This window comes from Rhinolophus sinicus, linkage group LG06 (genome assembly GCF_036562045.2).
Source record: "Rhinolophus sinicus isolate RSC01 linkage group LG06, ASM3656204v1, whole genome shotgun sequence".
Taxonomy (NCBI): domain Eukaryota; kingdom Metazoa; phylum Chordata; class Mammalia; order Chiroptera; family Rhinolophidae; genus Rhinolophus; species Rhinolophus sinicus.
The window spans coordinates 61,159,784-61,185,156 of NC_133756.1; the positions used below are offsets into that span (position 1 = coordinate 61,159,784).

Consider the following 25,373-nt stretch of genomic DNA (forward strand, 5'->3'; position numbering starts at 1 on the left):
CCCAGAAAATAAGAACTGTATTTCCTAACAGAAAAGAAAACAAAAAAAAACTGGCACATTCACTTAAGTGTAATAAACCAAACTCATCTTCTTACTTACAAACTACACAGCAAATCCTGATTGAAGAAACAAGAAAGCATCATTATGTTAGAGTCAGATGGCAGGGTCCACTGGGGAAGCAAAGGGTAGGGCTGACTAGAATTCCAGGGTCAGGAATCTTTTTCACAGTTGCCTGCAGAGGGCTGCTTTTGCTATCTATCCGCTTTTCACCTGTTCTGCAGATGCTTCCTTTCCATCTTCCCACATCACCCCCTGCCTTTTCTCCCTCTGCTCATCTAGGGTGAAAGGGATATGCCTGTGTGCGCATCCAGGTGACACGTTCAAACCACTGCTGCTCAGTTTTCTTCCACTTGCTTCCAGTTAAAGGAGAAACTAAAAAATATTATTCTCCACTTATATGCAGTTTTAAAACAAAGTTTTAAACGTTCTAAAACACAATTCAGCTGAGAATCTCAAAGCTATCTATTCACTCTGGCATAAAAGATTCCTTTGTCCTTCGCCCTTCCAAAGTTTTACTCTTCTCCAGCCAACATAAATTGCAACCAATGGTTATTATTACCGACAGACTCAACCCGTTCTCATTCAGATCCTGAAACCCCAGTTACAGAAATATGGCCCCTTGCCTGGGCATCCTCACCTTTCCTGGGCCCCAGCTTCACACTGTGATCAATGGGAAGAGGGTTAAGAGGTGGCAAGTGGAAAAGAGGCAATGCTGAAGGGTGATTGGAGGGAACACAGGGAGCTCTATAATTCCAGCAGCCTTTACCAAAGCCATCCTCAAAGAAAGGAGTAAAAACTGTTTCTTTTGCAAATGCAGTTTCAAATTCCCTAGCACTGCACTCCCACCCTCCACCATCCCTCTAACCTAGTCCTCCAGAGTGCCCTACACTAATCCCTTCCTAGAATTCTGGACCCCATTCTCAGCAAGAGCAGCTGCAGCCATCCTTGTCTGGTGCACACTGTGGCACTAGCAGTAAAAGGCAGGCTTGTCACTTCAGTGCTCCAGGGCTTAGAAGGAGGATTGGTGGGTGACAAGCTGTTCCCTGCCTTCCACTGACAGCAGGAAGAAGTTTAATTTCTCAGGCAATGTCATGGTAGGTACAACTTAAGTGGGTTGTGCGCTCACCACTCAAATTTTACATGGTCCAGACCAATGGTTCAGGCTCTCCCAGTAAGTGATGATATGCTACTAGGTTGATGCAAAAGTAATTGTGGCTTAAAAGGTTAAAAATAATTGCAAAAACCGCAGTTACTTTTGCACCAACCTAATACTTCCTAACACTGTAAGGGAACTTCTTCAAGTTATCACCTTTTCAACAAGGCTACTGACTTCCAGGAAAGGCCTTGCCTAAACTCATGCTATCAGAACAATCTGTCCTGCCTTTCTTAATTCCATGTTGGGCAAGATGCCTGAATCAAGTACATTAGAAAATCTCTGAACCAAAGCTGAAAGTACCAGATGACAAAAGGAAGGAAAGTTTTATTTTTCCCTGGCTCCCGGTGGAGCATCTCTAGCCACAAGTCCTCCAGAGGCTCTGCCTCCCACCAGCTTCCATGACATTGAAGGGGAAGCTGCCTTTCCTACTGTTTCCTGCGTAAGCAAACAGCACTTGAACTGGCCATTAAATGCTTTGCTGATGATGCTAAGCCTGATAAATAAGACGCAGCGCCCCAGCTGAGCCAATTTGGAAGTATTAAGAAGGCGGGCAGGACCTAACGCCTGCAGGAGGCAGACAGATGGAGCACAGCCAACTGTGTGAACTAGACCCACACGCAAGGAAGCACACAGAGGAAAGAGCTTCAGTGCCCAGTGTTCTTTGGAGAGAAGAAATGTTATACTTATATGCATTCTATAAGACAATGAATGATGAAGAACCATATCTTGTAATAGAAATAGCAGCAGGACAAAGGGAACTTGAGCCTTAACCAGAATTATTTTTAACAAGTATATTTACATGTTACCTATATAATTTTTTTTAAAGGCGGAAAAAGTAGCCATGGAGATAGAATCCAGCCAAGCATAACGTGGATAAGCCCCATTGTCATATACTCAAGTGATATTTTGATTAAGAGCTATGTATTATAATAACTATATATGAGGAAACCTTGATGCAAAGCAAGGCAGAAAGGAAGGTGGTATAACTGAAGTTCATGTGTGTATGGTATTTGCTTTGAAAGGAGTAGTTCCATATAAATTCATGAAGCTGCCAATATTCCAATATGGTCGTATATTCATTTCTCAGTTCAAAATGAGAGATAATCACCACCACCACCACTACCATGTATTTTTATTCTGGAAAAAAAAAATCTTGGCAAGTTTGTTGAAAACATGATTACTGTACATTCCTGCCCATCTTCAGTCAGGCTCTTAGCAAGACCAATAAGTAAAGAAAGGTCCGTTAATGCCCTGGAGTGTCTTCTTCTTACTCATCTAATGGGAAGCAGACTTCGGAAAATTTAATAAATAACATAGTTTCATTTGGAATATGTTTTTGTTCTGTTTTTTCAAATTCCCTTTTGTAATTTTTAAGAGCTATCCTGTGTTTGTTTGGTTTTAATACAGCCTAAAAAGTAAAATTGTTTTTAGAGTAAAACTGGGTAAATGGAATCAGAACTAGGAAGGCGTGAATGAGAATGGATACAATGGGAAAAGGGTGATGATTAAAAAGGAGACAAGAATTATGGGGGGATATGAAAAGAAAATGTCTCTACTAAGAAAAGCAGAGAAATGAAACTCTGTTCTAGAGGACTGTGAGACAAACGGTAGCCTTTCTTCACTGACTTGTCTGAACACATTTGCGCTAACATTTGATGTCCAAGGTGTCAGCAGCTAATGGTCACTGAAAGGTCTAGAACAACACTATGGAATTGAACTTTCTGCTATGATGAACATGTCCTATACTGGGCTGTCCAATCTGGTAGCCACTAGCTGCATGCAGCTACTGCACATTTGAAATGGGATTAGTGCCACCAAAGAAATGCTTTTTTTTTTCCTATTAAATTTTAATTAGTATCATTGTAAATAGCCACACGTAGTTAGTAGCTACCGGATCGGACACCACAAGCCTAGAATGCAGGACTGTGATTAGTTTCAAAGGCTTGTTGTGAAACTTCACCAAACTGTTCATTTATGTTTATTAGCTTTTGCATACAGGAATTAAGTAAGACTTCATCTGAGACACAGCTCCTGTTGCCCGCTCCATCTCACGCTTTCCACTTTTATGATTACCCTGTTGCCCGAAAATAAGACCTAGCTGGACCATCAGCTCTAATGCGCCTTTTGGAGCAAAAATTAATATAAGACTGGGTATTATATTATATTATATTATATTACGTAAGACCTGGCCTTATATTAATTTTTGCTCCAAAAGATGCATTAGAGCTTATGGTCCTATTAGGTCTTATTTTCAGGGAAACACGGTATCTGACTCCTTATCAGTTCAACATGTCTGTGCTCGATCAGAAGCACTAGGAGGATAGCACTAGGCTTGTCGTATTCAGCTCTCCATGCTGGCCTGCAACAGGGCCCAGCAGACTATGCACTTTTGTTCAGTCTCATGTCTGATCATCAGAGAAGAAAGCCAAAGAAAGCATCTTTCTTAGAAGGATTAAGCATAGAAAGATGTCCCTGCATACCTGAGCCTCATTTTAAAAATGATTTCTGGGTTGCACAAACCAATAAGATTCTTGGTAACTAATCTAATCTTTCCCCACTTTAATTCCCTTCTGCCCATGACTCACAAAAATAAGCAATATCACTCATCACAGGCTTTACATATTCAAAACCACATTTTTATCAAAAAACCCATTATTTCATGATTTTCCTAAAATGAATCACTTCTAAACCATTATGTATTCCTTTGATTCTTCCCCCAAAAAAACCACCTAAAGCTCATTTGTACCACTTAGCTGATATTCCATAAGCTGAACACAGGACACCCAGAGGCCAGTAGGTCAGAAATGGTCTATAACATCTGACTGGCTTACAAAGCAAAAAATGTATATGTAAAAGCATATATATTTGTAACAAAACATGCATATATACATACACAGGCACACATACACACACACATACATATGCACACATATATATCTCCACACACACACTACTGAGCTTCAAGTCCTTTATCCTACTCTTAAAGCGATATAGTTATGGTGGTCAAAAAGGATTAGATTCTAGCTCTTCTGCTTTTTTAGATATGCACTTTTGGGAAATTAATTAAATGCTCTAGGCTTCAGTTTTACAAGTTCATTGAAAGGATTAGATACTACACTGGCTCAGAAAGCAATTGGAAGAGTGCCTGATGCACAGCAGGGGTGATGTGTTTGCTGAATGAAGAACTTATTTCATCTGTTTCTTGAAACCTCTTTGAGACTCTTACCAAGCCCCTAAGAATGGACAAGAGTTGGTTATATTCTGATTTAAAGTGAGCAGGATCTAAAGATTAAAAACAGAATTAAGGACAAGCTACTGATTGGGGATTGAAGAAACAAAGGAAAGAGATATATCACAGTCTTACGAAAATGAAAGAACTCACTCAAAAAGGGCATTTCTGATGCCTGATAAAGACTAAATGAAAGGCTTTTTCTGCCTTTGGAAATAGTTCAACTCAGACTACCTTCATAGAATCAAATGTATAGTTTATTAGTCCATACCTGTGACTAATCTGTCATCTGTTTATCTTTCGCGTATTAAAGATCACAAGACCACTCACTCTTCAGCTTCCAAACCTCACATTTGATAAATTTGATTTCTACGCCTTTGCTTATTCTAGAGCTTCTTCAACATTCAGATAGCATTTATAATCAGAACGGAGGGAATAACAGTTTTAATTATAGAGAATCCAAAGGTATGTAGCTATAAAGTACTCCTTTAAGACATTAACCTCTGTCTTTTGTTTCTTGACTCCCTGGGAAGGAAGTACATCAGAGTCAAGATCCTAGGAAACAATGTCAACAGGAAAGAGGGGAAGGCACTCATCCATACCTCAGCTTCCTGCAGCGTACCATGGTTTAGGCACACCATGTCAGGACAAGTGATGGGAGACCCACATCCTTCTCGGATTGCCAGCTGCATATACTGTTTCAGGCACTAGAAGAAGAAAAAAGACAATTACTCACCACATTACAGTAGGGCAAAGCTTACAAAACTACCACTGCCTCTTCTTCTTCACTGGGCAGTCCTGGGGCTCTTGCACTCGGGGAAATATAAGTTATCACATGTGTGGATACTAAGAGCCATCACTGAGGAGAGAATGCAGAGACAGGCAATTAATTATGCATGACTTCATCCTAAGAATAGTGAGTTTATTCAAAGCAACAAGTGAAATTCCTGTATGCTCACACATTTTATCCATTGTACATTGGGAAAAGGAGAAACACTCTGTTACATTAATGGCTAAAGTCTTCTTTTTACTTTTTTTTTCTTTAAACTTATGTGACTGCCTAATTTCATTTTTATCTAGTGGTCCTCCCCCTCAAAGTTTGCCCCAAAGTAGAACTGTGACCCTCGTGCTCAGCTAGCGAAACAAAATCAAAATGAGAGTAAGGCACTGACTTATCCAGGAACACCCGTAACAGCAAATACACCTGGAAAAGATAATTTCAAAGACAATTTGGGAGAATGAGACTTTCCCAAAATTATGGGCCTTGGTAGATGCTATGATGAGTAGAACCTGGGGAAAGGAAAAATTAGATAGAAAAAAAGAAACCCAGAGAGACGAGGGAGAACACCGAGGACAAACTTGATCCACTCATTGCCTGTTGCACCTGGATCTTGGGCAGGGTGTGGAGGTACGAGTCAGAATGAGAAAGCTGGAGACAGAACTGATATTATGGAGACCTCTAACACCTCCTTTCTCCCTCCCAACCCATCCCCACATGCTCATAGGAAACTGAACGCTGTAGTTCCAGAAGATAAAACTCTTCAGATATCTGAAAGTTGGCTCCTCAATTTCTACCAGCTTGCTCCTAATTGGTCAGCTCTTTTCTATAGGCATGATGAAAAAAATCAACCTCAAATGTTTTTGAGAAGGACAGTCCCAAAATCCATAAGCTAGTCCATGAAATAATGACTCTCACAAAGAGATCATTATTTATAATTGGGTTCAGATCTTTCAGATTTATACATTTATGTATCAACCTGCTACACTAAAAGTACTGCCAAAGCACCAACCTTTTATAAAACCTTAACTATTAAATAAATTCTATGGTCAGACTACTGATGACATAATTTTGAAATCTATTCCTTTCATTGATCATCTTTATTCATTTTCCCCATATGAAAATAAAAATAATATCACAATTGTATTATTTCAAAAAAACTAATCATGTATTTCTCTGATTGAAATTACTGTTACAATATACTAATGAATCAACGACTAGGGCAAACCATTTAAACCAGATTTGTATCTCTTCAAGTACTTAATAATTCCCTTCTCCAAGGAGTCCATTTTTTTTCTATGATGTTCATCACGATAAAAACAAAACTAGAAAATAACCTAAATATCCAAAGTAGAAGAACATGTAAATAAATTATGCTAAATTCGTGTAATGGAATGCTGAAGAATCATGAAAAATATTTTCAAATGATGTTTAAAGACATGAGAAAGTGCTCATGATTTAGTATGAATTGGGGCATAAAAGATACCTGGAAGCAGGGGTCTCCTTAAGTTACTCTTCCCCTACAGTTGACTGCAATATAGATACTATATTTTAACTTTAACTTTCTTGTTCAAGACAAGAGTGAACAATCACTTTTGCTAGGAGTTACTATGGCAAACATGGTCTTCAGTGCTAAGAAAAGTGGTAAACTGGAGAGAGCAGCAGCAAGGAAATATGGCGAAGAAATTCAATGGGCAGGAAAACCTCAAGAGAAACGGCAAGGTGGTTCACAAAAAGGAGTGTCCTACCAAGGGATAAATGAATAAATGATGGGAAGACTTGTCCACCCCACTCTGCTCCTGAGAACCTCTCAGCCTTCCATCTGCCACACAGACTCCAGTGCTACTGCCTCGGTCACCACAGCTGCTACTTGAAATTTAAGTAGAAAGACTCTGAAAATGTATGGTCTCTAGGCTCAAGGGGAAGGTATCTGAGGAAAACAAAGTGAACAGTGCTATGTATGACGTCAGTCAAATTCTAATATCTGGGCTCTAGCCCCAGCACCACTGTCAGGAGACAATGGTAACATTACTTAAACTAAGACCCAGACTTGCTTCCCTTAATTTTTAAAATGGGGACAATAATAGCTGTATGGTTACCTCACAGGGTTTAAAACATTCACACACACAAACACAGACCTGAAAGTTTATATATGGATGCCCTTTGAAAATCTACCAGTTGCTGAATATCTGGTCATATTTCTACTCTCCTTCACCTGGTGGTCTTAGACTTTCTATCAAAAACTTTGAAGGGAAATGTTAATCCTTTGACCTTCTCAGATTATCCTTTTTCCACTCCCTGCAGGGGACCAGTTAAGCCACCGATGGTAGAGAAGTTCCAAACAGAACAAATATTTGTGAGAGAACATCCCACATACCTCTATTCAGGCTTCTCCTTAGAATTTTTTGGCTCTATAGAAAAAGCTTATGGTTAAATAGGGACTAAAACGACTATGTGAGTCTTTATAGGCACACACACACACACACACACACACACACACACACACAAATCATTTCCACTTATATTACAAATTTGAGAAGTTGAAATCTAAGCTTTCCCAAGAGTTTAGATTGGATGTTCCATTTACTAATGTCATGTTTGGAGGTACACTGCACCCACAATACATAAATGCAATGAATTTTTAAACTTCCCACAAGTACTCTCCTGGCCACAATATTGCGTGATCCATGATTTTAGGAGAGGAGTTAGAGCTGTGTACACCAACTACAGGGTGTAAGCATATATAACCTATGTACCCTTGTTTTAAATTCTAAGAAACACTGGTTCAAGAAAGAGATTTGTCAGAGCAGGCACATGACTCTCCATCACTAGGGGCCTGCATGTCTATTCAAAGGCAAAGAAGGAAAACAACCAGCTCTAGTTACTTCTTCTTACTGAATTTTCAAGTACCTTAGGTTCATAATATGTCTTCATTTAGCTTTCACTAAAAATGTAATCTTGAACTCTCCTGCTCTTCTTCAAAAACCTCTGGCTAAAGCACAAAAGAACTGAAAACATCCACATGAATCCCCGGGCATGTTACATGAACCAAACGTTAAGTAAATGGTTAACAATTCTGGCAGAAACTGGAATCCAGCTTGTAAATAAAGACAGAGAAACACAGAAAGAGGGAAAAAAAACAACCATCATTTAGTCACATCGGAAAAAGATTACATTCCAATAAACAATAGCATTAAACAGATGTCTAAATATGCAATTTCCGTAACAGCTAACAAGTTCTAAGGGAAATGTTTCAAATAGAACATTTCAAAAATCCTGATGACCAAAGAAAGAAACAACTTTTCTTTTGAATGGTCAACATTTCACTTAATTAGTTTGGTAGAACACGGAAACTTTTTTTGGCCACGCTGTGTCATGTATAGTAATAAGGATTGTTCCTTAAAAATCATTCTACAGCCCTCAAGGATTCAAATGGGATCTAACCAAGGATTTAATCATCAAACACTTGGTGAATCAGATGACTTGTATTCTCTCTCCAACACTGAGAACCTATGAATTACGCACAATGGAACCTTTCCAGAAAGAGTTTTCTCCTAGACCTGTTAGGGGTGTTACTTTTCCAATGTACCAAAGGGTATTCTTCATAGGTGTTTTCATCTATTAGGTGGACAAGGCAAAAAGGGCTACAACATTTAGGAAAAGCTCCTACAGATCCAACGAAGAACAATATACATATGTGTACATATAGACGTATATATTTACGATATAGTTACTCTTTCTCTGTCACTAAATATAACCTTTCTGAAAATTTTTCTCTAAGAAAAAAAATGCAATGAATAGTCAGTGGAACTGGATACTAATAATTAAGACTGAAGTACAAGCTCTAAAGTTTCCTCGGCAGCTTGGGCAAGTTATTAACTATCCAGGTACAGCACTCTCAGTTATAACGTGGGACAATACCATATGCCTAGCCTACTCTCAGGGAAATGGAGAGTCTTTCATGAGGGTAAATACATGAAAATACAATGAAAAGTGAAAAGAGATATGCAAACATAAAGTGTAACTGGAAAACGGATAGGCAGGCATGCAGACAGGAAAGTCCCCAAACAGATGTGACTCCTGGGGATTAGTCTCACAACAGTGGGAAGGGGAGGTAAGAGGAGAATAGGTATTGTTGGGAGGAAAGAGATTATGGGTACTATTAGGTGAAAGTTTAAAATGGTCCCCAGGCCCTTGGATGCTTCTGGATGCAGGTTCTGGAGTTCTGAACGAGGTCCAAGAAGGGCTGGCAGCCCACTTGGCTTGAAGCTGAGTTGGTGAAGTATTGACCTTGGGTTTCCCATCCGTAACTCAGCCATGGGTGGGAAGGAAGGTGATGAAGGGGAAAGTACCTGAAGGCCAACACATAGGCAGGTCTAGAGTTTAAAAGTTTGGTTTTGATCATTCCTGGTACAATGAAGTACACTAAAATGAATACTTAATAAAATGTAGACTAACACATCTCTGCCTCCATACACAATTACAGCATAATGTCTCAAGAGTGTTCTAAATAACATCTTCTATCGAGGCCAATATTCTGCTTCCTCCAGTTCAGACTATGATCTCTACACATGATCCAAGACTAAAGCCTTCTTTGTTGGATGCTGTTGAGTTAAATTATTAGTAAAGTCAACATGGTGTCTCTCTCCCAATTCAAAAGACTTTTAACACTCCAAAAGCATCCTGATTTGGAAATACATAATGGTTTGAAAAACTCAAATAAATCAGTAATCTATAGCTAGGCAGTAAGTTGTATCCCAGTATGGTATGATTCTAAAACTGTTTTTTAAAAAGAACCCTTTCAGAAACCTTGGCTTTTCACAAATATGATATTACCAGTGATGGGATTGACCTTCATGCCCCTCTAACTACATAGGACATCAGAGGATGGATAGGAAAACTTGGTGCCAGATGATTGAAAAGAAGCCTCAAATGAAACAAGCTGTAAGCGCCGTGAAAAAGAGATCTTAGTTTTACAGTTCTCATCCTTAAGCGGCTCTTATTCGAGAAAGCCTTCCTTGCCTTGTCCCCAGTCTGGCACAATGCCCAGCCCATCTGCTCTCACAGCACTGTGAGGCCCAGCTAGCGCAGTACTTTTCAAACCAGGTGCAAAGGTGTGTTCTTGGGATCCTAGGCGTTCTTCTTGGCAAGGTTGTTATCCATTTTATGTTCATTTAATAATATTGATAAAAGCATACTTTGGACCACCTCAGGGAATACTCCCTTTCCACTGAATTTTAATGCTCACATTTGTGTCTGTGGTACAGGCTTGCTTTGCCAGGTAGGAATGCGATCATTGTCACGGGCAGATGGAAATACTATGGAAGTATCTGGCCACAGTGAAAACTGTATAAGTCAAGATTTTTAGTGATTCCAACACAGAAAAGTGGCTAGATCATTGAATTACCTCTTATTCATTGGAACATGCCAAGCTCAGAGCCTACCTATAAAAACTGATTGAGTGGAAACTAAATATTAATAGCACCCATTACATCAATAATAACTTAAATTTTGTTGGTCTATAATTTTGGTTAATATGCAGCTTATACGTGGTCTCATTTAAGAGATACTAAGTCTACATGTGCTTATACCTTGTGTTATGCTTATATAAGTTTCAGTGAGAGAATAAGAAAAGTAATTTTAAAATAGCTCAGTATTGGGGTTCCAATTATTTTCCCCTTCAAAAAGGAAACCCTATAAATCCATCAAAAGGACTAGAACACTGTGATTCTTGATGGCAGTAGGGCTGGTGGTATGGCATCTTCTCTTGAGGACTTATCAGAACAGCAAACTATCCAAAGAGAATTTTATAAACTATACAACCACACCCCTCCCCCAATTCTCCAGAAGACTCGGCTCTTCCTCCCTACTTTCCAGTATTCTCATCACCACCTTAGGTAACACCAGATGTTAACAATTGAAGTATGTCGTTCACGTCAACAGTGCAGCGCGTATCACCCTGCATTGCAGGTGTCTATGTACTAGGTTGTCTCCCCAGTAGTCTATGTTATGTCATTGGAATTCATCCCTGGTCGTTCGCAAAAGGTGAAAAAAATTCACAGACTCAGCCTGAAATGAGGAGAGCAATGAAGTAAGTTTATTCATAGAAGTTGCCAGGGCAGACAACTGCACCTAACTTTAGGTTAGCTTTTTCTTGTGTAGGAAAGGGTAGGTAAGTTTCCTTGCAGCAGGAGATGTGACGTATAGACTGAGGTAATTTGATTGACATATGTTAGTTACATAACTAGTTTCTTTCCGCGCATGCTCTTACCCAGAATGCATATAGAAAACCCACAGTGGGGGTCAAGCCTTAATGTTCATTCCATTCTAGTTACATTATAATTAGGCTAGAGTTCAACTAACGGGCAGATTTTAACAGTTTGCGCATGTGTGAAGAACCAGTTAACAGCAGTTGGGTCTTATCTCCTCTTTTTATGAGGGTTTAGACAACTTAGCTTTATTTCTAGGGGATGAGCCTGGGCAGTTCCTGGGGAGGGGATGCAGGCCTGGGCAGTCCCCCCTCAGGCTCACTTTTATTAACCCTTTTCTGCCTCATCAGTCTAGGAGTTCCGTCAGGGTCTGGATCATATCTTAATCCTCTTCATATCCCCTAGAAACATCTATCACAGGATCTAGCACATGGTAGACACTCAGATGTCTATTGGAGCTGAAAGCCTGAATCTACCACTTAAGAGCTTGGTGAAAAACTCCTTCAGCTCCAATCACTGAAACATATAAACCCATCCCACCTGCATCCTTCTTCCCTTCTTCCTTCCTTTGACACAGAGGAGCCAAATCCGCCTTACAGAGCCAAGTCCACTATTTTCTATTTTCTAGTTCCCCATGCCTCCTGCCTTTCAGGAAATTATCTATTTTCTTTCTTATGTCTTGAATTTTTCCCTACCTTTTGGATCTTTCTTCCGTAGTTAAACATGTTAAAAAATATCCTAATTAAAGAAAAATAATGATAAAACAGCCAAGAAAAACATCCCTCCCTAACTCCTTTTCCGGGCTAGCTACTTCCTTCTTTATTCTTCTCCTCTTCACCATCAAATATTTGAAAGTGTTGTCTGCCCTCACTTCCCTCACTCCTTTACCCAACGCCATCACAGCTCCTCCCTTATAACTTAACAAGTGGTTGTCCACAGTTGTCAGTGATCTCCATGTGTCAATGAATCCAACACACATTTGTTTCCTCCCTGACCCCTCAACCACGGAAGACACACTTAACCACTCCCGCTTTCTTGAAATGTTCTCTTCCCTTGCCTCTAGAATTCCATACTTCTCTGATTTTCATTCTTCCTCTCTGGCCATTCTTTCTCAAATTCTTTCATTTTCCTCTACTCAGTTTTTAAAGGCTGAAATAGCAGGATGGGATATAAACTCTCTTCTCTCTTTACACTTCCCTTTTGGTCACCTCATTAACTAGACATAACCAATTGTTCCGACCCACTGCCCACTTACTCTCAGGTCCATTCCCCACTCCCCTGCCCTGCTCTGTAATGCAGAGAATCTATTTCCCAGGTTCCAGGAAGACTTGTCCAATGGGAGGTATTATGGAAAGAATGAAGGGAATGAGCCAGGGCACCCCACTCCCAACTCTTTCCCATCTCAGTAAATGGAACCAATTACCCAGTTGCTTAGCCAGAGAAAACACCATCATCCTTGATTCCTCTTTTCCTCAAACTCCACAACCAAAACACGCCCCAAATCCAACTACTTCTTACCACTCCCACTGTAATTCAGGTCACTATCACCTCTTTCAAGGACCCCTGTAGTCACTTTCTCACTGGTCTCTTGGCTTCTACTCCACATAGCAGCCAGGATGCTGTTTGTACATCTTTTAAAAATATAAACCATATTTTATTCTCCTGCCCAAAACCCTCCTATGAATGTGCATCTCATTTAGACTGCCTCTCAAACTCTTTACCATGTCTCACAAGGTCCTAAGGGTTTGGATTACTAGCTACTGCTATGAGGTCATTTCAACCACATTGCCCCTGTGGACAAAAAAAGCGCCACATACTAAACCTGACAAGCACAGGGGAGGGAATGCATGGCAGTCCCTACAAACTCAGAGACTGAAATTAACCACATAGGATGCTCTGAACATAAAAATTCCTAACTAAAAGCTGGTCATGGCAGGTAGTCACATCCTGGGCCTGTAGCTTCCTTCACAAAGGTCAATCTTTACCTTAAATGAGCCTGCCTTTTTGTCTTTTTTGCATGTAAGATAACATGCCCTTGAAATGTCAGAGTAATCCCTTTTTCCAGATCCCCCAAGGCACAACACACCACACCAGAGCAGGAAACCACACAATCCCTCATTGTTGTTCTTGTCCCGATTACCATCTCTATGTGCTGTAAAAAGTGAACTATTAACTATCCTGTACCCACCTATGTGAAAGAAGTACCTGGCTCTTCAATTTACATTTATCCAATCCCAGAGAGTTCCCTGCTTTGCTTTCTCCCACCCCCTTAATCTACTACCAATGGATTCCATGTAACCCTCCTCCTTTGATTCTAAGTATAAAATAAGTTGCAAATCGCCATTTTGCAGAGCATTTTCTCAATCCCGTGACATTTTCCTTCCTGGCAATTGTCATCAGTTTGTCTCAAATAAACTCTTGTAAGTTTTCTCTTAGGCTGGATGCCTTGTTGTCAATACCACCTTACTCAGGGAATACCAGGCTTCTCACCATTTCTTCAACACAATTTCTTTGCTCCTGTTGGAAGGCCTTTCTTTATGCCATTTCCCCTCCATGGAATGCTCTTCACCCAGACCTCTCAATCTCACGTCATTCAGGGCTCTGCTCAATGTTACCTCCTCGCATAGGACTTCCCTGGCGAAAAGGCCAACCTTCGTCCCCTATCGGGCCTCCTTCCCTGGCTTTATTTTTCTCCATAGCACTTACTACTACTTAGTATTACTTGTGTAGTGTCTGTTGCTCCACTAGAAGGTCAGCTAGAAGCTGAGACTTTGCCTTGTTCTCTGATGGATTCCAGAAAATGATGTAGAAGGTTCTACATAATGTGTTATTGCATGACTTAGTAAATCCCCAAGCCCTGTCAATCCCTTCCTTAAATACTGATGAGGACTCTTCATCTCCCTCTCTTCTGCCGTGACCCTAGGCCTTCTGCCTGTAACTTACTTGAGCTTCTGCCTTAGCCCATTCACTGGTCTTCCCATGTGTGTTTTTGCCTTCACACTGCAGGCAAAAGGAAATCTTTAAGAATCTACGTCTGATCCCTTCTCTCACCTGCTTAAAACCGTTCCATGATTGTAAGCACTCTTTATTTCTCCTTGGTAGTACTTATAATGAGGATTCAAAAATTTGGTGTATGTAATTTTGTGCCCCCCAATCTCAGTCTGTCCACTTGTTCCACTGTCAACATTACCAGAAATTTCACCCTTTAGATTTCTTTGATTAAAACCTTGTCTCCAGAATGTTCCTGTTACCATTCACAAGTAATTATGGCAGGAGAATATTAATACAGGTTCATCAGATAGGCCAGTTCCCTAGCAGAGGGCAGTGCCCGGAAGAAAAGAGTATGAGACAAATATGTTTCTTATGGACATGAAACACTGGCAACTATGGTACACCATTGGGAAGGGCAGCTGTGATATTGTGATTTGTACATAATTAGAAGTACATATTTGGTCTCTGTCCCCATTTTTAGCATGAAGCTTCTAAAACCCTTGGAATTTCCTAAGTGGTGAGAAATATAAAGGTGTCTTTTTTTATGTTAATAAAATGACATTTAATGTGTTCCCGGTCACCAAGATAGAGGCTGGTTGCCAGGGGAACCAACCCGGTCTTTAAAAGGTTGTAATTTTCAGTCTCACCCCTCAACCTTCTGAGAGGGAAAAGGAGCTAGGAGTTGAAGGGATCAAGCTTGGTCAATGATTTAATCAGTCGTGCCTATGTAATAAAACCTCCATAAAATAATGTCAACTATAATTTTCCATACATATGTGTGTGAGTGTGTGTGTGTGTGTGTGTATATATATATATATATATATACACACACACACACACACACACACATATATATACATATATATATATATATATGTAGTTACAAGAAGTGGAGTACAGAATTAGGAATAGAGACAGTGAAAATGTAATGGATGTATGCGATGTCAGAGGGGTAGTAAATGGGGGGAGGGGGGTTATCATTGTGTGAGGGATATAAATGATAAATGTCTAACTATCACATTGTTTTGTACACCTGAAACTAATTTTAAAAAAATAAAATTAAAAGTAAAAGTAAATTAAATTAAATTAATAAAGTCCAAAGGGATGCAGCCCAGAGAGCTTCCAGGTTGTTGAACACGTGGAGTTTGGGGAGAATGGTATGCCTGAAGCGGGCCTGTAAGCTCCTGCCCCTTCCTTATTCCTTGCCCTACGCATCTCTTCTATCTGGCTGTTTCTGAGTTATGCCGTATACTGTGGAGGAAAAAAAAGGGGCCACATGTTAAACCAGATAAGCTCAGGAGACCAAAGATAACCACATAGGATAGTTAGAACATAAATTTTCTAGCTAAAATCGGGTCATGGCCAGAAGTCACTCCTTGGCCTGTAGCTTCCTTGACAAAGGTCAATCTTTACCTTAAGTGAGCCTGTCTATTGCCTATTTGCATCTATGATAACATGCCCTTGGAATGTCAGTACTCCCTTTTTCTGAACTAGAGCAGGAAACTACAAAATCCCTCATAATTATTCTTGTCCCTTGATTACCATCTCTATGTGCTGTAAAAAGTGAACTATTAACTATCCTGTACCCATCTATGTGAAAGAAGTACCTGGCTCTCCAATTTACTTTTATCAAACCCCAGAGAGTTCCCTGCTTTCCTTTCTCCCATCCCCTTAATCTACCACCAATGGATTTCATGTAACCCTCCTCCTTTGATTCTATGTATAAAGTAAGTTACAAACCGCCATTTTGCGGAGTATTTTCTCAATCCGTTGAGATTTTGCTTCTCGGCAATTGTCATCAGTCTGGCTCAAATAAACTCTTATAAGCTTTCTCTTAGGCTGGGTGTTTTTTTCGTCATTACTCTTATAATAAACCAGTAATCTATTATGTAAAATGCCTCTCTGAGTTCTGTGAACTGCTCTAGCAAATTAATCGAACCCAAAGAGGGGGTTGTGGGGTCTCTGATTTATAGCCAGTTGGTCAGAAGCACAGGTACAAACCTGGGCTTATGACTAGCATTGGAAGTAGGGAGCGAGCAGAGTCTTTGTAGGACCGAATCCTTAACTTGTGGAATCTGATGCTATCTCCGGATAGATGGTATCAGAACTAAGTTGAATTCTGGGACACCCTACTGGTATCTGAGAATTGTTTGCTGGTATGAGGGGAAGCCCCCCTCCATACACACACACATCAGAATACCATAGGGGTAGCACTAGGCAGAAGGAAGAGGGGTACTTCAACAGAAGGGTAGTGAACTTCAAAGATAACATTCACCTGCCTTACTCTTCAACTACCTTACTGACAGTGCTTCTCAAACTTTAATGTCCATTTGAATCATTTGAGGATATTGTTAAAAATGTAGATTCTGATTCAGTAGGTCTGGGTCCAATGCCCAGGCATACCACAGACCAATTAATTCAGAATTTCTGAGGGAAGGACCACACATCAGTATTTTATATACATGTATATGTATATGTGTATGTGTGAGATATATATATAACAGTTTTATTGAGATATTATTCATATACTATACAATTTGACCATTTAAAGAGTACAATTCAATGGTTTTTAGTATATTCACAGAGTTGCACTACTATCAACACAGCAATTTTAGAATATTTCATAATCCCAAAAGAAACCCCATGCTCATTAGTAATCACTCCCCATTTCCCCCTCTAATCTCCCCTCCGCCCCAAGGTCTAGGCAACTACCAGTTTACTTTCTGTCTCTATGGATTTGCCTATTCTGGACATTTCATATAAATTGAATCATACAATATGTGGTCCTTTGTGACTGGCTTCTTTCACTAAGTATAATGTTTTCAAGATTGATTCATGTTACAGTATGTATCAGTATTTCTTTTTATTGGTGAATAATATTCTATTGTATGGATATACCACATTTTATTTATCCATTCATCAGCTAATGGACATTAGGGTTGTTTCCTTTTTTTGTGTTATTATGAATAATGCTGCTATGAACACCTATGTACAAGTTTTCCTGTAGATATGTTTTCATTTCTCTTAGGTATATACTTAGGAGTAGATGTGGTATATGATATAACTCTATGTTTGTCTTTTGAAGAACCGCCAGACTATTTTCCAAAGCAGCTGCGTCATTTTACATTCCCACCAGCAGTATATGAGGGTTCTAATTTCTTCAAATCCTTACCAGAACTTGTCATTATCTCTTTTTTTTTTAAGATTTTTTTATTGGGGAAGGGGAACAGGACTTTATTGGGGAACAGTGTGTACTTCCAGGCCTTTTTTATCAAGTCAAGTTGTTGTCCTTTCAATCTTAGTTGTGGAGGGTGCATCTCAGCTCCAGGTCCAGTTGCCGTTGCTAGTTGCAGGAGGCGCAGCCCACCATCCCTTGCAGGACTCGAGGAGTTGAACCGGCAACGCTGTGGTTGAGAGCCCACTGGCCCATGTAGGAATCGAACTGGCAGCCTTCGGAGTTAGGAGCACGGAGCTCTAACCGCCTGAGCCACCGGGCCGGCCCTCATTGTCTCTTTTTTATTCTTGCCATCCTAATATGTGTGAAGTGGTATCTTACTATGGTTTTGATTTGCATTTCCCTGATGACTAAGGACTTTGAGCATCTTCTTTGGAGAAATGTCTATTCAGATCTTTTGTCCATTTTTTAAGTGAGTTGTTTTTTTATTATTGACTTGTAAGAATTCTTTATATATTCTAGATATGTCCCTTATCAGATATGATTTACAAATATTCTCTCCTGTTCTGTGGTTTACCTTTTCACTTTCTTAATGGTGTCCACTTAAATATAAAGGTTTTTAATTTTGATGAAGTCCAATTTATTTTTTTTCTTTTGTTGTTCATGCTTTGCCTAACCCAAGGTCATGAAATTTTTTCTTTTCCTCTATTTTCTTCTAAGAGTTTTATAGTTTCACCTTTTACAGTTAGATCTATAATCCATTTTGAGTTAATGTTTGTCCATGCTGGGAGAAAGCAGCCCAACTTCATTCTTTTGCAAATCAATATCCAGTTGTTCCTTTGCTATTTACTGAGAATCTATTCTTTTCCCTTTCAATTGCCTTAGCATCCCTAATGAAAATCAACTGACAATAAACATGAGAATTTCTTTCTGGATTCTCAGTTCTATTTGACTGATCTGTCTACGCTTATGACAGTATCACATAGTTTTGATTACTACAGCACTATGGTGAGTTTGAATGCAGGAAGTGAGTTCTCCAACTTTGTTCTTTTTTCAAGATTGCTTTGGTTATTCTAGGTCCTGCCAATTTCTATACGAATTTTAGGACCAGCTTGTCAATTTCTGCAAAAAAGATAGTTAGAATTTTGATAAGAATTGTGTTGAATCTGTAAATCCATTTGGGGAATACTGCCACTTTAACAATGTTAAGTCTCCTAATCCATGAACATGGGGTACCTTTGTATTTAGTCTTCTTCCATTTCTTTCAACAATCTTTTGTTGTTTTCAGAATGTAAGCTTTATACTTCCTTTGTTAAATTTATTCCTAAGTATTTTATTCTTTTTGGTATTATAAATGGAATTGTTGTCTTAATGCTACTATTATATCATTCTTTGCTAGTGTATAGAAATACAATTGATTTCTGTATATTGATCTTGCATTCTGCAACCTTATTGAACTGACATCAGTATTTTTAAACTCTCAAAGTGATTCCAATGTGCAACCAAGTCTGAGAACCACTAATTCATTACCATCCATGCTCTCAAGTCTAATCAAGGAAGATATGTCCGTCATCATTGTCTTTAAGTCCTTTTGTAGTATTCAGTCATGATGCCCATAGAAAAGAAGGATTTCTCTCTAACCAACATCTCCATAGAGAATATATGTATTCAACGAGTTCCAGAAGAAACAGTAAAGGAAGACTTATAAATAAAATGTAAAGTTCTAATGGAGATCCTTTAAATACTTTACCCAAAGTAGCGCTGTACTTTTTCTGGAAAAGGGTACTAGATCCACCTTGTAAGTTTGAGAACAGCCATTTAATATGCAAGATTAAATCTAAGCCCCAATCAAAAGTATTCCAGTTCCCACCAAGCAAGAGTGATCGAACACTTCTATTTTTATATCAAGTGTTCATGAAACATCTAAATTAAGAAACTCAGTGACAGAAATAGTTCTGAAGAGAAATCCACTGGGAATGCTGCAGCCTGGTCTAGTCCTCACAATGAAGCCAATTAAATCTGCTAAACTGGATGAACATTTCAATCAGAGCAGGGAGCAGGCACTAGCACTGGAAATATCTGCTTCCAACACAAGTAATTCAATAACACTTCAACTGACCTTTCAGAGGCCTTCCCTTTTGTCTTACCTGTGCTGCCTTTCTTAACAGATAGAGGCCCCAGTTCTTAAATCTTATTCTAGTTCCAAAGAGATCCATCTGTGCCAGGTGCCATTTTACGACCGGTATACCCCGAAAAACAACAAATGGTTCCCAGAGAAAAACAACAAGAAGCCTTGCCAAGTTTACATCCTTCTATTTCCTCCAAAGAAACATTAGACCTCAGACCTGCGAGCCCTCAGCTGGCCCTAAGGCCCCAACCAACAGGCCCAGACAGGCAATGAGAATAAGCACACACCGAATTAAGCATCAGCAGATCTCACTGAAGTCATTTATCACTTTCTTCCTCCTCCTCTCATATACCTAAAAAGTCCCTATTTGAAATCTCAAGCAGTTCTTCTGACTCTCAGAACACACATTAGATCTCAGCAACACAAAAAGGAACAAACCCCAAGCCTCAAATTAATACAGTCAAGAAACTCCTTCAGCCATGATGTAAGTTTATGCAAGTTATCTGCATAAAATACAACCATCCAACCAATCTAAGCAAACACATTGGAGAACGTAGTTCTTACATTCTGCTACAGAATTCACAGCATTAAAACTATTACCATTCAAAGGATAGAAGTATAAATGGATAGACGTAGAGTAAAAAATTAATGTTAGAATCTACAAGGCGATGGGAATATAGAGAATCACTGTTAAAATTATTTCACCTTTTTTCAGAGCCAGCATGAAAAAGAGCTCACATCAATGGCAACTGGACAGCAGTGATGCTGTTCATTTCCTCAAAAGTATAGTGTTTCTCTGCCAGAGTGATGGTTAGGAACCAAGTGCTACCACTTTAGAATAGACGATAGCCATAAGCAAACTTCCTCCTTAGCCACATTTACAAGAGAATTTATTAGATTTAAGAAATGTGAACTCCGAAAAAGTTGGACAATGACGAACGATGACTACATTGAATATGAGCAATCTTGTTCTATTCAAAATTAATTTGAAATGATTTCATTCAATAACTCCATAGCAAAATCAGAATATCTTTCTATTTATAATTTAGATGGTGACACAATTGTAACTATTCCTCATCTCACAATTTTCCCCGAATGTTTTTGACATTTCCCAAAAAGCAAGTTTCTAGAAATCAGAGGGGGGTTTTATGTGGTGCTTATTTTTTTTAATTCATTTTAATTGCCATAATTTGAACCACTCTTCCTTTTCTTTTTCTTAGTAAATCCAAAGGTATATGTATCTGAGACTGCTCTTGACTCTCTTGTAAAATCTAACCTAGTTACTGTACTTGAACTGCCACTTTCCAAATGTTTTTGAGTTAGCACCATATTCTAGCAAATTAGGCTATCAAGGCAGAGATCTTAAGTCAAAGCCATATGACCAGTTCTTCCGGAAATATGTTTCAGTGGTCACAGAAGAGACAGAGGGAGCTTATGTATTAATATTTCAAAGCACATGACAGTGAGCAATTCATATGCCTTTCACCAATACAGTGTTCTGCAAATACCGGAGACCCTGGAGATTGAACTCACAGAGTGTAGGACCCAATCCCCAGAATTTCTGATTCTGTAGGTCTTGGGTGGGGCTCCAGAATGTAATTCTAACAAGTTCACAGCAGTTGATGATGCTGCCGGTATGAAGACCACACTTTGAGAATCACTGGCCTAGAACTAAAATATTCATTATATGAGAGGCAGGGGAAAGGAGGAGACGATGAGAATGAGAATATTGGTCAAGCTCCTATGATAACTACGGTATGTGTCTTAAAATTATCTCATTTAATCTTCATATCAACTCTGAGACTGGTGGTCTCCCCTTTGCACACAAAACAGTTCAATAATTTGACCTAAGTTCCCACAACTAGTAAACATAGGGACTGAGGTTTAAACCAAGGTCTAACTGAGACACAGCCTTTGCTTGCTTTCTCTCCATCTCAAAATGATTTCCATATTATTAGAACTAAAGCATGAGAAAATATTGGAATCTTTACAATTTGAAATGCTACTGCTTTCCTTCTGAAGGTTATTAACACCAAAAACCACACTATTTTTCAAAGACTAGACACCATTCCATATTAAAACAATCTGTATTTAACACACTACCTAGGAAAAGCAGATATTACAGGTATAAAATAGTCTTTTCCAGTTGCAGTAAAGATCTCTGTGCCTTAGAGTCACCCCTTCAGTCATCACCCTCAGCACACAAGAATCACTTGGGAACAACTGCCAGACTGAGGTCCTCTCTGAACAATGGTCACTTCCACAGACATGATGTATGCAGAGCATGGACTAACACCAGTCACTGAACCAGAGTCTGGGTTTGAACATTTGACTTCCGTTTCAACATCTAAATATACGCGAAGTGCACTGGGAGCTTCCAGGTGTGTAAAGCAGACCTCTTAGTCCCTCTGTCCTTGGTTTCTTCAAGTAACTTGCCCAAAGTCACATAATGGAAAGTTCATAGCACGTTGCTCAATGCCTTCAATCTGGGGCTATGTCCACAAGTGTATTCAGATTATATATACTCTCTGGTCTCTGGAAAACTCCTTGGATTTTTTTTAATCAGTTGCTCCTTACACCTTCTTTGCATTGATTAACTTTTATGTACATAAAAACCAGTAGTCAGTTTTGCATTATATAGGCCATTGTCAAGCCTTAGAAACTACAGGTAGGATCATGAAAACCTAATGTGAGGCTCATCCATTGTCCTAACAAAAATGTAGGGAACATATATGATGCACTAAGCAGTACATTATGTATTTTCACAGAGGTTCTTATTTCATCCAAACAACCCTATGATGCAGGAATTAAGAATATGGATCTTGGACAAGCACCTTAATTCTGCACTGGTTTATTTATCTGTAAACCAGAGGGTAAGACTAAAATAAAAAAAGAACACCTATTCTTGCATAATACACATTACATGGTAGTATTCAAATGCCCTTACTTGTCCTTCCTGAATTTTTTTTAATAGATGAATAACTGAGGGTCAAAGAAACTGAATAAAAACCCGGCATTCACGTGGCTAATAATTCTTAAACACTTTCCACAAGAGTCCGACCAAAAGGACCTCCTTTTTGGGGGTGCGAATTGATTCAAAATCATTGAGGCTTTTAGTTAACACGGAGCTATTTATATCCATGGAAATGAGGCACTGTCTAGCCTGATTCCAAGAGGTGCTATGCACATCTGGAATTCACAACATAACCAATCCTTGATGAACTTAAATATTCAAAAAATGGGGCTTTAGAGTTAACTGAATTCTCTAGTTCGTTCACAACTTTTTGGCTTCCACTTGCTTAAATTTTTACAAGTTCCTTTTCCTACTTATCTTGTCACTGAACATAAACTTTATGGTAACGCATCTCCCACCACCTTAAGATCACCATTACGAGTATTTTTCCATTCATCCATGTTTCCTACGTGTCACATATTTTTCTAGACATGGCCCATTTTTCTAACTTGACAGTACTGTGAATAGCAAGTGCAAAATAAGTTGAAACACTACTGGCTCTGGACATACCACATATTTTTTTAAAGACAGGTTCATGAGATGAGTTTGTTTTGCTACAGTTTGCTTCCTCTTTAAAAGAGGAAGAATGGATTAAACAATGAGATATATTCTTTTGACGTATCAGATTAGAAAAGATAAAAAATTTGAAAATACCCAGAGTGTCAAAGAAGGGGGCTTTCCTCTACTATTGGTAGGAAGGCTAAACTGGCACAACAGTAGGGGAAGGCAGTTTATAACATATATTGATTGAAAATGCACATACCTTTTGACTAGGCAATTCCACTTCTCGAAATTTATCCTAGAGATATATTTTCACATTTATATAAGCACAAACATTTTCATTTATAATAGAAAAACTGGAAACAACCTTAAAGTCCATTTATGAGGAGGCCCCTAGTTAAATAAATGTTGATACAGCCATACCACAGAACACTACAGAACACTCAGAAAGGAAGACAGGGAAGGTAGGTCTGCAGGTACCTCCACAGAAACATGTCCGCAATGCACTAAGTTAAATTTATTAAACAAATTAAAGTATCTATAAAGATCTCATTTCTCTAGTATTACATATTGTGTAGGAATATATATCCATCCATATATTTATATGTTTATTTACACACAGAGGAAGAATCTGGAAGGGGGTACAGGTGAACTGTTCATATCATCAATACTTTGGAGATTTTTGTTTTGTTTTGTTTTAAAACCAGCATGTATTGCATTTATAATTAAAAATTAGTCTTTAAAAGGAAGAGAGCAAGGAAAAAAGGGATAGGTGGGAAACAAGTAAGTCAAGTTTCACTATGTTTCTAATTAAATTCTCTGCTCCTATCAACGTAAGTGAAACTAGTCGCCAAAAACTTTGCATTCAGCTGAAGTGTCAATCTAGGACTGAAAGGCATTCTGGGTTGGCAGTTGAAAGAAGAGAGGATTGAGCCATGTAGGCTTTCCTTCTGACCCTTTTGTTGGGGACATTTATTTGCCTATTGGCTTCCTATTTCTGCAAAGAGATCAACAGAGGAACTAAAACCCTATGCATCTGCCCTTAAATTACTGCAAACTTTGTAGAAGTAGTTGAAGTTAACTGGAGTGGCTACCTGCTTCTGGCAAAGTCATCCCTACCTGTCCCAAGTATTTTTGGAAATTGCCATTTAGGTGAATGATTTGCTTGGGATGGCTGAGTGGGCCTCAAAACATGAATGCACATATGCAAAACAATGTTACACTAGTAAGTAACCATCTAGTGTATACCTACTTCATGATCTTTAAAATAGAGATGTTTGTAAGTGACCCATTTGGATCATTATATGGATGAAATAAGTTAAGGCGCTTAGAGCAATTCCTCCTACTGAGTATGTTGAATAAATGCTTACTATTATGATGACATCAACAATGGTGATCAGTGATGCCTAATTGCTTTTCTGGATTTCTGCCCTCAGTGGACTTCAAGTCTAGGTGAGAAGATAAAATGGATGTCAAACATCTGGAATATAAGGCAATACGAATATTTGCATGAAATCCATTTAATTAAATTTTAAATGCTAAATGCTTTCAGAGAAGAGATGACAGGATAGCTCATGCCACCATGGTGGGAACCATGTTTGAGTTTTTCACCAATAAATCCCCCACAAACTAGTATTCTGCTTGTCAAAATAAATGTCTGTTAAACAATGAATGGAAGAATTGAGCGAGTGGAGTAAAAAAGAAAGAAAAGAGGGACATACTAGGAAGAAGGAAAGACATGGAGTATGAGATACCTCAAAGAAGAGGCCTCAGGAGGTGACCTGGATAGACATTATACGACAGTACAGTGAGGAACTTGAATGTCAGCATCAAGGAATGGGATTCCAACAGGAGCAAATGAATCCTTAATAATGGTAGTGGCATTTTGACAGCGATATCTTAAGAAAACTGACATTAATATCCAAGTGGATAGGAAGGAGAAGAAATGAGGGGCATGCAAACAATTTAAATACTCCAAACCTCAAAACGCAGTCCACCATAACAAATGTAGCGTTATGTTGATGAGGGGTTGTGCTCTGAGTTCTCTGAGCTCACCCCCCCCCTTCCCTTCATCCTACTCCAGTGTTGCCCACTTTCAGATCATTCTCCACCCTACGCCAAAGCCATCCTCTC

At 39.0% G+C, this 25,373-nt stretch overlaps 1 protein-coding gene across 5 annotated transcripts in view; it reads right to left on the bottom strand.

The window, feature by feature from the left end:
- Positions 1 to 25,373, bottom strand: part of RNF144B (ring finger protein 144B) — a 168,817-nt gene that overhangs the window by 31,004 nt on the left and 112,440 nt on the right. For 4 of the 5 annotated variants that reach the window (XM_074335176.1, XM_019734276.2, XM_074335175.1 and 1 more), the window contains one exon: positions 5,048 to 5,152. In XM_074335176.1, the coding sequence (XP_074191277.1) occupies positions 5,048 to 5,152 (105 nt within the window). Of the gene's footprint in view, positions 1 to 5,047; positions 5,153 to 24,610; positions 24,689 to 25,373 lie in introns of all 5 variants that reach the window. The other variant, XM_074335177.1, reaches the window with a different exon arrangement.